Source organism: Oculina patagonica, chromosome 3, assembly GCF_052425735.1.
Source record: "Oculina patagonica isolate OP01 chromosome 3, crgOcupat, whole genome shotgun sequence".
NCBI classification, from domain to species: domain Eukaryota; kingdom Metazoa; phylum Cnidaria; class Anthozoa; order Scleractinia; family Oculinidae; genus Oculina; species Oculina patagonica.
In genome coordinates this window covers 10380084-10395802 of record NC_135760.1, presented here as the reverse complement: position 1 = coordinate 10395802, position 15719 = coordinate 10380084, and the positions used below count along the sequence as shown (strand labels likewise).

General features: G+C 37.2%; 6 protein-coding genes and 1 long non-coding RNA gene across 19 annotated transcripts in view; 2 read left to right on the top strand and 5 right to left on the bottom strand.

The window, feature by feature from the left end:
• The window catches only part of LOC144646530 (ankyrin repeat domain-containing protein 13B-like), a 207926-nt gene that overhangs the window by 159227 nt on the left and 32980 nt on the right, over positions 1-15719 (bottom strand). The gene's annotated exons all lie outside the window — the stretch shown is intronic.
• The window catches only part of LOC144646561 (uncharacterized), a 60093-nt gene that overhangs the window by 24618 nt on the left and 19756 nt on the right, over positions 1-15719 (bottom strand). The window lies entirely within an intron of this gene.
• Positions 1-15719, top strand: part of LOC144646536 (ankyrin repeat domain-containing protein 13B-like) — a 42243-nt gene that overhangs the window by 13099 nt on the left and 13425 nt on the right. The window contains exon 6 of one of the 2 annotated variants that reach the window (XM_078506170.1): positions 3576-3729. The exons of the other annotated variant lie outside the window; for it this stretch is intronic. Within the exon in view, the coding sequence (XP_078362296.1) occupies positions 3576-3612 (37 nt within the window). The 3' untranslated portion in view covers positions 3613-3729. Of the gene's footprint in view, positions 1-3575; positions 3730-15719 lie in introns of those variants that run through there. 2 annotated transcript variants of the gene reach the window in all.
• The window catches only part of LOC144646494 (uncharacterized), a 42639-nt gene that overhangs the window by 23269 nt on the left and 3651 nt on the right, over positions 1-15719 (bottom strand). The gene's annotated exons all lie outside the window — the stretch shown is intronic.
• Positions 3708-15719, top strand: part of LOC144646543 (ARF GTPase-activating protein GIT2-like) — a 28854-nt gene continuing 16842 nt past the window's right edge. Inside the window, exons 1-4 of one of the 2 annotated variants that reach the window (XR_013569440.1) lie at positions 3708-3829; positions 4246-4438; positions 4962-5025; positions 5857-7012. Coding sequence is in view for 1 of the 2 variants with exons in the window: in XM_078506181.1 (XP_078362307.1) it covers positions 3820-3829; positions 4246-4438; positions 4962-5025; positions 5857-6054 (465 nt within the window). In the remaining variant the exon portion in view is untranslated. Of the gene's footprint in view, positions 3830-4245; positions 4439-4961; positions 5026-5856; positions 8050-15719 lie in introns of those variants that run through there. The other variant, XM_078506181.1, reaches the window with a different exon arrangement.
• On the bottom strand, positions 9843-14101 carry LOC144645831 (nucleotide-binding oligomerization domain-containing protein 1-like). Its single transcript, XM_078505370.1, has 2 exons — positions 12035-14101; positions 9843-9899 (listed from the first exon to the last, which is right to left on the bottom strand). Exons 1-2 carry the CDS (start codon positions 14099-14101, stop codon positions 9843-9845), a joined length of 2124 nt encoding a protein of 707 aa, XP_078361496.1.
• On the bottom strand, positions 14294-15166 carry LOC144646534 (uncharacterized). The gene is made up of 2 exons (XM_078506165.1): positions 14809-15166; positions 14294-14745 (listed from the first exon to the last, which is right to left on the bottom strand). The coding sequence occupies exons 1-2, from the start codon at positions 15164-15166 to the stop codon at positions 14294-14296; spliced, it is 810 nt and encodes a 269-aa protein (XP_078362291.1).

The following is a 15719-nucleotide window of genomic DNA, read 5'->3' as shown; positions in this document are numbered from 1 at the left end:
TGTATAGTCCATAATATCTATAATTGATCTTGCTGCTTCGCCAATGAACCTACCCTTTACATAACCGGTCTGATTACAGTGAATTATTTCCGGTAGGACTTTAATAACTCTAGCTGCAATTACTTTAGATGCAGTTTTCGCGTCTACATTAGTCAATGATATTGGTCTCCAGTTTTCAAGATAGTTTCTTTCTTTTCCTTTCTTTTCAATAAGTGTTATAACAGCTTGTTTCTGTGAGTGAGACATTTCCTTTTTGTAAAAAGCCTCATTAAATGAATCAACCATAAATTTGCCTAACAAAGGCCAGAATGCTTTATAAAATTCTATTGGAATTCCATCGTTTCCGGGCGTTTTACCCGTGTGAAAAGAGCCTAATATATTTTCGCATTCCTGAAGAGTTATTTCTCCCTCACAATTTGTGCTTAATTCCTCGGAGAGTCTTTTTAAATTTGGATTTTGAAAGAAGAAATTAGCTTCATCACCATTTAGATTAACTTTTTGTTTACTATAGAGCTTTCTTTAAAAGCATTTTTCAGCGTTGAGTATTTCGAAAGGATCAGTTGAGATGGACCCACTGACAAACAGTTTACGTATATGCTTCTTAATATTATTACGCTTTTCTAAATTTAAGAAATATTTAGTATTTTTCTCACCATGTTCGTGCCACCTTGCTCTGGAGCGAATGATAATTCCCTCTACTTTTTTGTCATATAATGCTTCTAACTCACTTTTAAGTTTTTCAGTTTCTAGTCTAGTTGTTTCGCAAGGGTTTTCCTGAAATTTTCTTAGCATGTCTTGATGCCTGGCGTTAAGTTCTTCCTCCCTTCTCTGTCGGTCTTTTGACAGCTGCTTTGAATAAATAATTGAGCTAGTTTTGATTTTAAATTTAAGCCAGTCCCATTTTGCTCGCTTGTCTGACAGATCTCTTGCATCTTTCAGCCAATTGGGTAATTCTTTACTTATCATCTCAACATAATCAGGCCTGGCCAGCAGGGAAGTGTTTAGTTTCCAGAAACCTGGTCCCCGTTGACTATCTTTAATATCTTCTAGTTCTAATATTATGGGCGAGTGGTCAGTTTTTATTGAAGCTTGAATATCAACATGCGTAACTAAGTCATTTAACTTGTCTGAAATTAACCAGTAGTCAAGTCTGCAAAAGATGAAAGGGTGGCTTTTGCTCCATGTGAAGCTACGAGTGTTCGGATTTTTAATACGCCATATATCATGAAGACTAAATTCATTTTGAATGTTTTCTATTGAATTGATCACATGTTGGCGTGGAATTAGTATTCCACCCTTTTTGTCTAAGGTTGGATTTAAAGGACAGTTGAAATCTCCGCCTATGATAATATTGTCATCACTGTCAGGATCCATTTCTCGCAATGTTGCCGACAGATTTTGATAAAATCGAACTGCCTCTGCATCTTTATTTGGACCATAAAGATTTACTAATAAATAATTTTTGTCTTTTATTTTCACCTTAAGTACTATCGACCTGCCATTGGACTTTAGAAACTCATGTTGAATTACAATGTCCAGACCGCTCTTAATTAATACAGCAACACCTCTGGCGTTCGAGCTCCCGTGGGAGAAAATGATTTCAGAGCCCCATTCTTTTTTCCATTTACACTCATCATTTTCTGTTGAATGCATTTCTTGAAGAAAGATAAGATCTGCTTTTTGTTTTCTACACCAGGTAAAAATAGCCCTACGTTTTCGAAAGTTGCTGAGGCCCCTCACATTAAGAGATAGCAGTTTCAGACTATCGGGTTTGATCTTAGAATTTGCCATTTGTCATTTGCCTAGGAAATGTTTTTCCCCTGAGAGATGTCATTGTTGAAGTTTTCAAAAAATTAGCATGTCTGAGCAATTGATAAGTTCGCAATTGGCAAAATATGTGGACTTTTGCAGACACGAAACAAAAACAGTACAACAAACACACACACAAACATGAAAACGAAAGCGTACTCACCGCAGCTCTGCCTGCCAGGTATCCGGTACACTTTCGCCGAGATCTCTAGCCAATTTCGCCGATAGTTTAAGTTAAGCTAAGTTAACTAAAGGTTAAAGAAATTTTGAATAAATAATTGTCATCACGGTCTTGTAATAGAGTAATGTCTTGACAATGTCTTCTACACTTTCGGTAAATAGAATGACTTTAAGTTTCCTGTACTTTCTTCCTTGTACAAGATTTTGGCGGGAACACTCCAAGGTATAAATGCGAACTGTACTTCAGGCTTTGCTTTGATGTTTGGAAGAAAGTCTTTCCTCAACTTCGATCGTTCGTCGCGTACAGTTTTCGAAACATCATCCGATATGAAAATTCCTGCTTCTTTATACTTGTTATCCTTTAACTTGCTTGCCGCTTGCTTGAGAAGAAATACCTTGTCGGTGTACCTGAGAAGGTACACGTGTATCGGTCTTGGCTTCGGCGTGTCGTTCTCAGAAGGATTTCGTTTAATGCTGGTTCTGTGCGCCCTCATCACTTCAATTCTCCTTTCAAAATTCATGTGGTTTTGAAAGAGTTCAACCTCAATAAATTCTTCCATCGAGGTATAATCTTTCTCACTGCCTTCTTGAATGCCCCAGATGACCACGTTGTTTCTTTTGGAGCGGTTTTCTAGGTCTTCAATCTTCTCCTTCAGAACTTCAACCTCTGTCTTATCTGCTTTCAGCAGTAAATTGGACTTAGACTCCTGGATTTGCAGGTCTGTTTCCTTAAAGCTTTTTTTCAAGTCTTCCACGTCCTTGTTAATTGTGCTTTGCGCCTTCTCCAGCTTGTCGAGCTTGTTTAACATTTCGGTCTTTGCTGTAATAAGCACGTCCATCTTTGCAAGAATGTCGTCCAGTTTGACAGAGTCGGCCGTCATTTTCAATTTTCGCGTTCTAGACCTTGTTTGTATACTCATACATAGATTAATATCAAAAAAAGCTGCAACATCTGCGATTAATTGCGGGAAAATAATGAAATTGGCAGAGAGCTCGGAGGAAAAGTCCTATCCACGTGGAGTCATGCGCACTCCCCTCACCTACCGCACAACCTATTATGAAACTTTCACAATTAAATTTAAGGGGTGAACCGCGTCCACAGCCAAACGTTTGAAAAAATCTGTAAGACAGATTTTGAGCTATTGTAAAAATCGGCAAAATATCACATTTTCCTATTTTGCAAAAAATCTGTCTTACAGATTTTTGCATTATTTTGCATGAATGATAAATCAAAGCCAATTCCTTATTTCTGAAATTTTGAGGCAGGGTAGATTTTGAGAAAAACGCCGTTTAAACTACTAGTGCCAGTCCCCTCTTAAGCATTCGGCCGCTCATTTATAATAAGCTGTTTATTAGCATTTGTATCTTCCAAATATCACATTAGATGGTGAGTAGAACATACATCTATAATTATCTGTAAAAATAATAGCCAAAGGGAAAGAGACTTGGTAGATACATAGTAACTTATACGGGGAATTCTTAAAATAAGTCTTAAAGTCTTTTTACTCTGTTGTGTGTGTGTGGGTGAAATGACACTCCTTTAGAGTTTCTTTACAAGTCACATAATTTTGATTTTGTTAACTCAGGCATTCCAAGATGCAAATGATGAAGATGATCTTGTAGATATCGGAAAAAAAGAACCATGTGCTGCCCCAGGCTCTCTCCTAAATCGCCCTACTCAGCCCACCACTCTGGGGCAGTCCACCACACCGGGGATGCGAGTAAAACTAAAATAGTCAATCCTTATGATAATGTGACTGACTCACCAGATGAACCGGACGAAGAACATATAGATATCTTAATGTCAAAGAGAGGAGGGAACACAAAAGAATGAGTTCTTGTGAGTATTGTTTATTTTTGTTTTCTTGTCACAGTGCTATCGAGCCTATGGGGTTTTTTTCCTTTTTTTTTTTTTCTGGTCCCAAGTTCAACTTTTTTCAAGGTTACATGTCTGTGTTGGCAAAGGATTAAGTCAGAAAAAAGTTCTCTCAAGCTTGAAGTGTGGCTTAGAATCTTAAATATCTTGTCACTTGGAATGAAATAACCAGCAAACAGATTATACAATCAAAAAATTATTAAATAAAACCTTGGCAATTTTTTGTTTTGTAGTGAAAAATGGATTTGATTAAAAGGACAAGCCCTCAAATGGCTACTTAACAGAAATCATATTTTGAATTTAAATTTCTAAAGTTCACCATTCAAAGTCATTTTACTGCGAAATTTATAGTTGAAGTCAATTTCTTTTCTCTTTGCTAGCGGACAGCCCTTTTGATGAACAGTTGGAGCGGGAGGCTGAGAAGCTGATCCACGCAGTAGATGATTTAGTTCATGAAGCCACAAAAGATATTAGACTGCAGCCATCACAGGAAGATGTGGTACGGTGCACGGAACAGATCACCAAGAAAATTCAAGAACTGCTGCTGTCAGCACAGGCTGGAAGGCACAGCTGGTAAACATCTGAACTCAATATTTTCTATTACAGTGGAACCTCGATATAACGGAGGGCCAAGGGACTGACAAAATGTGTTCGCTATATCGAGGTTTTGTTATATCAAGGTTCTTTTCCATATATTTTGCTGTTACTGGGACAAAAAAAATTGTTTGTTATTTCGAGGACTTTGTTGTACAAAGGTTCGTTAAATCGAGGTTCCACTGTATTGGATTTAATTGAGAAGTGGGCTTTAAACAAAGCATTTCTCCTTAAATGGTCAAGAAATTATTCTAATTGTTCTGTGACTTGAATTGTTCATAAAAAGGCTTGGGAAACTTAAAAATAAGTCATTGTGGGGTTATTAAATAAAGTTAAATCCTGGTTAAACAAACTTCACTGAGTCAAATGTACAGTATCAGCTTTTCACATTATTTTGCTATGGAACAACTCACAGTTGGTAATTTAAGCCTACTTTCATTAAAGATGCCACATTATTTTGACCATCATGAATGTCTTTCACCAACTTGTGTTTTTATTTCAGTTTCATTCCCTGTTCAAGTAATATTTTCACTGCTGTAAATGATATGGCTAGCTTATTTCCTGAGGTACATTAAGTTTTTTAAAGATATTTTGTTTTTAAAGTATTTTTTCATGTCAGCCACTGTTAAGCCTGTTTTTCACTAGTGACGCAAGCAGAAGCGCAAGCACAGGCGCAAGCATAACAGCTCTTATTTCACAATGAAAACGGCCCCGACGCAAGCATAAGCGCAAGCACAAGCACAAGGTTCAAAATTTTTCCTTTTCTTGTGCTTGCGCTTGTGCTTGCGTTCGTGTGAAAACGAAACATCGCATTAGCACAAGAAAATTGTTTACGTCTAGCCGTGTCTAGCCAATTAAAGCACTCATTCCAGGACTTGAACAAAGTTGTAGAGGCCGCGGATGATTAATTTTGAGAAAATCAAACAGAGTAGTGAAAGAAATGGAGATGAATGCTTTCTTCTATAACCCCAAATGCTTCGTTTTCCGCGTTTTTAGTAGTTGCTTTCGCTTTCTTCGTCACAAGAGTAGAGAAGACAACAACACTCGACACCTGAGAGCTTTTGACGCAATAGCGTACAAACTTGAAAACATCCTATTTTTATGCTAATGGCTTGTGCTTATGTCGACGTTCGTTTTCACTTGGCACAAACTACTTATGCTTGCGCTTGTGTTTGTGCTTGTGCTTGCGCCGCTAGTGAAAACCAGGCTTTAGGCCACATTATGTTGCTTAGGGACATCCCTTCTATTTTGTTACTTAGAGACATCCTTTCTATTTTATTGCTTAGCGACATCCCTTCCATTTCGTTGCTTAGCAAATCCCCTTCCAAAAACCATGGGCCCAGTCTTTTCAAAGACCCTACTGTGGTACTTATTCCATGTATGGTTGAATCTTACAGGAACCAGATGTGGACAGCATGCGCGTCTCACTTCAGCTGATGAAGAGTAGTGCCGCCAGATTGCAAGTGGAGTGTAAGAGTGCTGTGTTGCCGGGAAACACTGTAGATATGGCGTTCCTCACTCAACAGGTCATACAATGTGCTTGTGACATCGCAAAAGCTGCTAAACAACTGGTGACAACGTTTCCAGTAGATTAGAATCTCAAACTAGTAAATATGTTTTTATTAGAAGATCTGTAGACATTTTATGAACAATTTAAGTCTAACATTATTCCTTTCACTTCCCAGACTAACCCATATTTTATTTGGGTGGATAGCACCACATGAAAGTGCTACTCAACAGCTTTTATTTGATTGGTCACACACCAGGGTTCCATCCACAGACCTAAATTTTAGAAGTTAATCTGTACAGCATAATTAACAGTACCACTTGAAGGAACTGCTCAGTAGCTTTCATTTGAATGGTCACGCACTTGGGTTTCATAGAGCTTCCTTGTACATCATAATAAATGTTACCACATGAAAGTACTACTCAACAGCTTTTATTTGATTGGTCACACACCAGGGTTTCATCCACAGACCTAAATTTTAAAAGTTAGTCTGTACAGCATAATAGACAGTACCACTTGAAGGAACTGCTCAGTAGCTTTCATTTGAATGGTCACGCACTTGGGTTTCATAGAGCTTCCTTGTACATCATAATAAATATTACCACATGAAAGTACTGCTGTCTGCTCATGACATTCATAGTTTTTTAGCAGTGTTTCATCCACAGATTTAAAAGTTAGAGCCAATTAATTACAGTGGAAGTGAAAAGGGTAATAAACATTATAATTTAGAATAATTATAAAGCTCTTAGAACTGAAGACAAAAATTATAATTTTTATGTTAAGTATTATGGAAATTATTTTTGAAGCAAGTAAGCCCCTAACTAAGTTAAGAGCTATTGCACACAAGGGAGAAGAGGTTTTGGACATCAGAGACCTTCCTGTTCGATATTTAAAGAGAGCCTAGTAATCAGTGACATTTTTAGCAATTTTTGAGCTATCAGTTAAAATTGCAGCCCATTGCTTACAACTCAGTACATTTTGTAGATTTTGCCTATCAGTTTAAAAAAATGCCACTTCTCAGCTGATGGTTAAAATTTTGACAAGTTGTCAGCTATCTGAGTTTAACCCCATAACCCCATCGAGGCCCTCTTTAAACCTTTCCAGGGCAAGCAGCAGATACTGATCTGTTATCTGAAATTGTTTCTTTAACTTTAGAGGAACAGTGTTTGTTAGTTTACTAGATAACATGTTATGAAATTATATATTAATAACATTGTAATTAGCTTGACAAAGAGTTGTTTTCTGTTTAAAAGGCAGAACTTACAAGTTCTTCTTTTGTCGCATGCACCATTACTGCTTGTCTATGACATGGAAAATCAAAGGTGGCAAATTGTATGGCCAGTACCCCTAATTGTGTTTTACCTTTGGTTTCATTATGAATTTAGAAAGTGGCCTGTTTTCATTGCAGACACCACAAAAAAATGTCAGGGTAAAAAAAAAAAAATTATATTTTGCTTTCTATGAAAAACTGAGATAGTTCCATGCACGCAGAATAGAATGTAGTATACAGTTTGGTTTATTTATTGTAACCAGGATGTTTGAGAGCAGTCTTAAATAACACCAGGGAGGCATGTGACTAAAACAAGAATTAATATCAGTAGTGTAGCTGTAAAAGAAGGCTGTTTGCGCAAGGGAACAGAACATCTAAACTTCCAGCTTGCTGTACCTTTTTACCCCAGACTCCCACCCCCTCCTTAGTGGTTCTCACCTCTGTACTATTTCTATTGCAAAATACTAGCCAAGGTTGCACAAAATCTCCCAATTTGTTCTGGTTTAGCCACCTTGGGAATCTCGCTTTCTGCGCTTTTTTTCCTGCCTCCTGTACAGTTTCTACCCCTTTCCCCCTATTTCCAAGTTCCCCCCCTCCCTGCCTGTTTGTGTAGCTACATGTTAGTTAGATTTACCGTAAAATGAAACTAGAGAAAAAGAAGACATGTTTGATGAGTAGATCAGGGCCGTTATCATTAGTCTGAATTGCCTGGCCAGACTGGTATATTAGTCAAATCTATCTTGTAAATCAGTCACTGTATAAATAATTATTATACACTGCTGTTGGTGGATTTGAGGCCTGGGCGGGGATGCTCATTGGAAATTTTGAAAAGAACCCCTAAAAGAGACCAATCTGGGTGTGGCTCAAGCTTTTCAAGACCCCGAAAAGATACCAAAAAACTAAGAATAGAATTTACCCCCCCCCCCCCCCTATTTGTATATTTCTTTGTGTGCAACCCTAAACAAGACCATTATGGCTAACAATATTGGCGTTTTTCCCAGAATACCCTAAGTGAGACCAAAAATCCGAAATTTACACCCCTAAGCGAGACGACGAGCATCCCTGCCCCTTTCATATGCGAGTTCCCTTCCTGGGATGTGTGGGAAAATCCTGTGATAAAGGCCCACTTCACATTCCCAACTACTGGGCCGGCCGGCCGTTTCTGACTAATGGTAAACGTCTTAAGATACTTAGGTGCAATGTTGAAGGAACATTAATGCTTTGCTTAAGTAGTTGCAGAAATCTCATGTTGTTTATCAACCAAGCTGACCAGAAATGCAGGCTCGGTTTTGTAAATTATCGTATAATTTGAGGTAGACAACACTTACTCAAAGAAATGCTGACATGAAGGTGTGTGGGCTAGATAAACTGTGCCTAAGTTTTTTGTTATAATTCCTTTTTCACAATTAATAAGTTTAGTGATTTATTCATGACCATGTACCATATTATACAGTCAAATAATATTAATACATAATCCCAAATAATTATAACAATAAATAACAAATATCCTTGTAAAAAGCAATGATACTTATAAAAATAATGATTATGCTTATTGATTTAGAAACTTGTGTTTAGCTTTTATCTTGTCATTTTCATTTTTCAGTTCTAAAATCCTGTAGTGTCTGTAAAGTGATCTTCAATTAGCAGTGTTGAAATTAAAATGATATAAAAGAAGACAACACTTGTTAACATTGATTTGAGCTTTCGACTTAATACTGTGTTACAACCATGGTGTATCACTAGATACAGTTGAAAAGCTTTTCGGTTAGGACTCAAGGCTTTGGTGACCAATCAACCTCAGTTTTGCCTACGCTTTGTGGATTTCCTTTTTACCTTAAACCCCCACTAAGGATTTTGCCTACTAAGCCAATATGCTGCAGGACAGTTAACCTATTTTAAAAGTCTCAATATCCACATACAAATTCTCCTGACTGAATTCCATACATTTTCTTCTAGTAACAGTTAGGAGAATTTATCAAAAGATCAAAGCAATTTCCCTTGAGTGATCTTATGACTGATTCTTATAACCTTTTCTCTTAACAAAGTATTAAAATTGTAAAGAGAAATTTGATTTTGGTCACCCTTGGTGACCATCATGAATGAAGCCTATAATATTATTGTCTCGGAAATGTTTTGATCAGCGAAATGTATAAAATGCCAGTAAGGTGTGAAGTGAAGAAATTTAAAGCCATAGCTTGGACCAGAGGCCAATGTGAACCATAAAACAAAAGAAATCTTATTTTATTTGCCTCTTCAACAAAGCTGATTGAGCTTGTCATGTCATCTATTTGGTCAACATTTCCTTTATAATACAGGTAAAAAATTAATGTTGGTGAATTTTAATTTATGGGGGGCAGGTATGGCGTAGTGATGAGAGTGCCCGGCTCCCACCAATGTGGTCTGGGTTTGAATCTGGCCGGGTGCCATATGTGGGATGAGTTTGTTGCTGGTTCTTGCCTTGCTCCGAGGGTTTTTTTCCGGTTTCCACCCTCCTGAAAAACTAACATTTCCAAATGCCAATTCGACCTCCCGCATGAAAACCAGCTAGAGTTGATGTGGCTTCCTCTCGAAATAATAGTATTTTTTTAAATTAAATGTCTCAAAACTCATCTTGTGCCTGCTTCATAGCCAAGCATAGTTTTGTCCAAATCCTTTACATCAAGCTAAAATTGCACACAACACAAAACTTCCTCATAAAATATTTATTCTAAACTGGACAGCAAAAATTCTATATTTACATAGTTAACAAGTTACTAAGATCAGTTAAAGTCCATCACTTAAATTGCATTCAAGACAAAGTTGTAAATGAAATTATCTACAGTTGTGAATACTAAAAAATCAATTTTGAAACTGATTAAAAAAATCTAAAAATGTAGAATGATGCCAAAAAACTTATATTAATAAGGAACAAAATTTTCAACAACTCTGTTGCCTTCTACATTTTGTATATAAGCTTACTAATATCTAAAGCTTACAGTTCAAATTACTAACACAGTGACTTATTTAAGTACACCTACAATCACTGCTAAAACTTGAATCAAATCAGCTCGATTAGCAAAATCTAAAAGTTCAGTCTTGTTATTCTTAAGTTGTAAATATCTACAGTTCTGTTACTTAAAATCAATTTTGGTCTAAAACCATTTTGAAAGTTAGAATGATGTCATAAAAACTTAGGAACAAAATTTTTGACAACTCTCTGGAGTCTTCTACAGTTGTGTATACAGTTCAAACAGAAGCTTATCACTTCTGGTTCAAATTATTAACACATTTAAGTAAACCTACAATCACTGCTGAAACGCGGAGCAAATCAGCTCGGTTAACAGTTACACTGTCTGTAAGTAGGTGGTGGACCTTTAGAAATCAACGGAGGAGTGATTGCCTACAATAAAATTCAACCTCCAGCTCCCAAGACAAAAAAAAGCTACAAGCAAAAAAATATATTTTTTTTCTAAAAAATCCTGCTGAGCATGCACACCTAAAGCATTCCCGGCAGTGAACTAAAGCTAGAAAAGACTCATTCAATGAAAATTTTTTACCCGAAGCTTTCCTTGATCAGCAATGGTCCGATTTTGGCGCCATTTTCTTTTCAACTCACAAGGAGGACCTCTCGGGAAACACAACATTTTTTTGATTGGATAATTTCGATCCTACATCCCAGCAAAATGTCGCCAAGCGTTGTTTTTCATTTCAGTTTGACAGTTTCACGCTTCTGGCGAAGGCTGGGTTTTCTGTCACTTGTTTAGTGCTGTTGGCTACAAAATAATTTTCAGAGTTGAAAAGTTTCGTCTGCTAGAATTCCTTGGAGTTGAAAAGACAACTTCGTTTCAAACATGCTACATGAAGCAAACACAACTTTCAAACACAAGCAATGGATTTGTTACCGTCGATAAAACAGCTAAGAACGATGTTATGTTTTTTCTTTCTTTCTGTGTACAATTTTCTTTGAATCTAGTAGCTTATTAAAGTGTTTTTGCCTTATATATTTGTGGTGTTTGCAACATGTCTTCTCCTAACACGATATTTTAACTGGTATTTAGCTGAGTGACCTTTGTTTTTCAAAAACTCCGTAAATATAAAACCACATCTTACACAAGATGTTTGAATCATTGTCAAATGATATAAAACACAAATTCATTTTACCAAGACACCTGTTGTTGTATTGAAGATGTAAAGCGACTTCAATCTTAACATGATTCATATCTTCACGCATCAGTCACTGACATGAAAACTTGTCTTCATTTATTTTAAGATTGTTTTGAGTTTTTTTTTACGGAGTTCCTGTTTTGTCTTTTTCAGTCGGTCACCCAACAACAATAATCTTAACAATTTGTTTAGTTGATATTTTTTGAAAGACAATGACAATAGTTTTGAAATAATTTTAAAAGATGAACTCGCAATTAGGATTAGCAGCTCGGATGCGCTGTTTAGCTTCACGTGTTATGTTTGAATTGCGACTGAGGTTTAACGATTTTACATTTGTATTAACAAGTTTATCACTTAAATAATTTAATCCTTTATCTGTAATATTATTTCCACTGAGGTTTAACGATTTGACATTTGTATTTACAAGTTTATCACTTAAATAATTTAATCCTTTATCTGTAATGCTATTGTAACCGAGGTTTAACGATTTTACATTTGTATTAACAAGTTTATCACTTAAATAATTTAATCCTTTATCTGTAATGCTATTGTAACTGAGGTTTAACGATTTTACATTTGTATTAACAAGTTTATCACTTAAATAATTTAATCCTTTATCTGTAATATTATTGCTAACGAGGTCTAACGATTTTACATTTGTATTAACAAGTTTATCACTTAAATAATTTAATCCTTTATCTGTAAATATTGCCACTGAGGTTCGATTTAGATTTGTATTTACAAGTTTATCACTTAAATAATTTAATCCTTTATCTGTAAAATTATTGCCACTGAGGTTTAACGATTTTAGATTTGTATTAACAAGTTTATCACTTAAATAATTTAATCCTTTATCTGTAATGCTATTGTGACTGAGGTCTAACGATTTTACTTTTGTATTAACAAGTTTATCACTTAAATAATTTAATCCTTTATCTGTAATATTATTGTCACTGAGGTCTAACGATTTTACATTTGTATTAACAAGTTTATCACTTAAATCATTTAATCCTTTATCTGTAATGCTATTCAAACTGAGGTCTAACGATTCTAAATTACTATTTCCAATTACTTTACTCAATTGTTTTACACCTTCATCTCCTATGTCATTGCGCCTGAGGTTTAAGTGCGTTAGTTGACTATTGTCATTGTCAAACAACTTTGCAATCTCTGCACAACCCAACGAGCCAATGTTATTATGGTACAAATTTATGAGCGAAATTTGTTGCACATGTTTAAACACATGCGCTATTGCTGTACAGTCAGCAGGAGCGAGACTACAATAACTAAAATCTACTGCATTAAATCTAATGCTTTCTAACTTTCTTTGTACTACGTTTGATTCACTGCCTTCATGAACGCATTTTAATATTGTCAGTGCTAAATGTTTTTCGCTCCTAGTCGGCCAACAGGTAAATGTGCGTGGCTCTGACTCGAGTGGCATAAACATCAGCTCATCTTCATCTTTCTCTTCTGTTTCCTCGGGAAGCAGATCAGTGAAGATCTTCATCAATTGCTCATCTCGTTCGCCAAGCAAGCCAGACACAAAATTCAAAACAACATGCCATTTACCTTTATTTATGTGATCTTTAACAAATGTTCGCAACTGTGCTTCATTCATGGTTTCGGTTATATGTCTCGCTGCGAAGTATTCCTGCAATGTCAGATGAATGAAGCAGAACTGATGTATGGGGGGTTTCCAAGGCTCACATGAATCCGGCATTTGGTAGAGAAGAGAACTGTTTTTTACTTTCTCGACTTCGCTTTCTTCAAAGATTATTCTTCCGTTCTCTAAACCTTTGAATGCAATTTCGCCCAGTTGCTTGAATTCCTCTTTACCTATAAATTCGTTTGAGAAAATGTCGCTCTGGCTGAGACGTTTATCACGGTGTTGCTCGCTACGCTTGAAGAAAAACACCTTCGCTGCTACATTGTAAATCTGAGTTAGCTTTCCAAGGCCAACAGCAGTTAAATCCTTTCCGGTCTCCGCGGAGGTCTTGAGTACATGGAGCAGACTGGAACAAATTATGAAGCAGCTGGCGGGAATGTAGCAAAATGCAGATATTTTCGCATTCTTTTTTATGTGTTCCTTAATTTTTTCTCCTGCGTCGCTCAAATTTCCCGCTGCATCTTTCGTAAACTTCTCCACATATTCTTCAACTTGCTGGGGTGAAAAACCGAGTATTTCATATGTTCTGAATGTAATATGTTTGACGCTCGACACGGCGGTGGGTCTTATAGTGGTTAAAACGGCGGCTTTATCGAGAAGTTTTCCTTCTGCTACTTTGGAATATAATGCATGGAGAGGCATCCTGTCGTCAACACTGTATATGCCACTGTCAACGGTCTTATTAGCGATACTTGAGTGGTTTTTATACTCGTCCGCGCCATCGAACAAGATAAGGACTTTGTCGGGATTTTTTATAATGTCATTCCAGACATCATCAGGAAGATGTTTTGTCGGCAAGAATTCTGCTTTTTCGAGTAGTTCACGAAGACTGAGCTCTCCAACCGTGTTGAGTCTCCTGAACTTAATGAGGAAAGCAATTCTGATATGCAGTTCACTATCTTGTGATTCGGTGAACAGTCTTTCCGATGCCCAATCTCGCAGCATTCTTTCACAAAATAGTGTTTTCCCTATTCCTGGAAGCCCAATAATTAAGATTTTCTTGTTTTCAGCGTCAACGATATTTTCTGCTCTTTTTGGTGGCAAATTTCCCATTTGCTTGGGGTTACTGGGAAAGTCAGGCTTCGCTCTGTTTTCAGTAAGAACCACCTTTGTATAAATCTTGTCGAGCTCCAGATTTTTAATTCCTTCGCCTTCGCCTGGTTTTGGTCTAAACACTGCCTCGAGATCTGAAGGTTGCTTTGTGCGTTCAATAATTGTTTTCTTCAGGCTTTCGATGAAAGACACTCACCTCCCTGTTGTCGCTAGTGGTTGTCCTTCTGGCTGCTGCTGCCTTGAGGGAACATTGGGGTTCAGATGAACTTCTAGAAACTGCAAGTCTTCGAGGAATTCAAGCCCTTTAAGTGCTAGACGTGATAAGACACAGATGACCTCGATCAGAATAAAAAGTATTAAAACTCCATTTAATGCAATCACAGCATACATCCAGGCAGTGTCCTTCTTTCCCCGTTGATTGTGACACTCGTATATATTTTCTGTTGTGTTCTGAATGTTTGCGACTGATGCATTCGCCGTACGACTCATACGAGGGCCTGCGGGGAATGTCAATTTACAATTATAGCTTGATGGAAAGTTATCAGGGTACAGCACTCGCATTTGTAGGACTATAAAGAGAATTCCCAAAGCGAATCTGGCGGTGAGTTGACAACAGTACGCCGTAAACAGTTTGCGTGTTTTAGGTGGGTGCTGTCTCTCAGCATCTCTGTTTAAATTGGCTTCCAGTCGTTCAAATCTTGTTTCAGGTGGGCGCTGTCCCTCGGCATCTCTGTTTAAATGGGCTTCCAGTCGTTCAACTCTTGGTTTTACAACTAGGGAGTAAATCACGCACACAATTGCAATAAAACCGACATTGAGGATCACGAAGGCATAGACGGGAATACCCGATTTGTTGTATCGCTCCTCGTATTGCTCGAGGCACTTTTCTGGTACGAGGTCCATGTTTTTACTTTTCTCACTGCAACTGAACCTCGGCGCACCAGCATTTATTGATGCAAAGACGCCGATAAGAAGAATTCCTCCGAATGCGAACCAAACGATAACTGCTCCATAGCTGTATCTGTTAAAGGCTTTCGAAACAAACAATTCCTTCAGCGTGTCCATTTTGTATATGGGTTTCTAATGGATCTGTGAAGATAACAATACTGGTAGTTAGTATGACTAACTGTGAACATCTACGTATGATTGGAATGAGACGTATATTACGCCGCAAAATATTATACCTACGCAAAATGTAATAACAATCGCTGCAAAATGAAATAAAGTTGTTTAACGCAATATATTATAACTTTCTAACACAAAATGTAACAAATTTTCTAACGCATAACAGGGGCGGATCTAGGGGGAGGGTGCAGGGGGTGCTCAACCCCTCACCCCTGCCCCGCCCCTCTGAGATGACCTGCGGCTTTCTAATACAACTGATATTCTACAAAAAAAAAAAATCGATGTGGCCAATCCATAGTGGTGCACCCCCTGCTAAGAAAAATCCTGGATCCGCCCCTGCATAATTTAATAATGCAAAAAAAACCCAAAATATGATGTCTTTTATGACTTCAGTGAATTGCACCAAGAAAATAGTCAAATATGAGAATATTCTCTTGATTGCACTCGTTCTTAGTCTCCTTCACACCTACCTAGTTCTCTTTGATGATGGTAA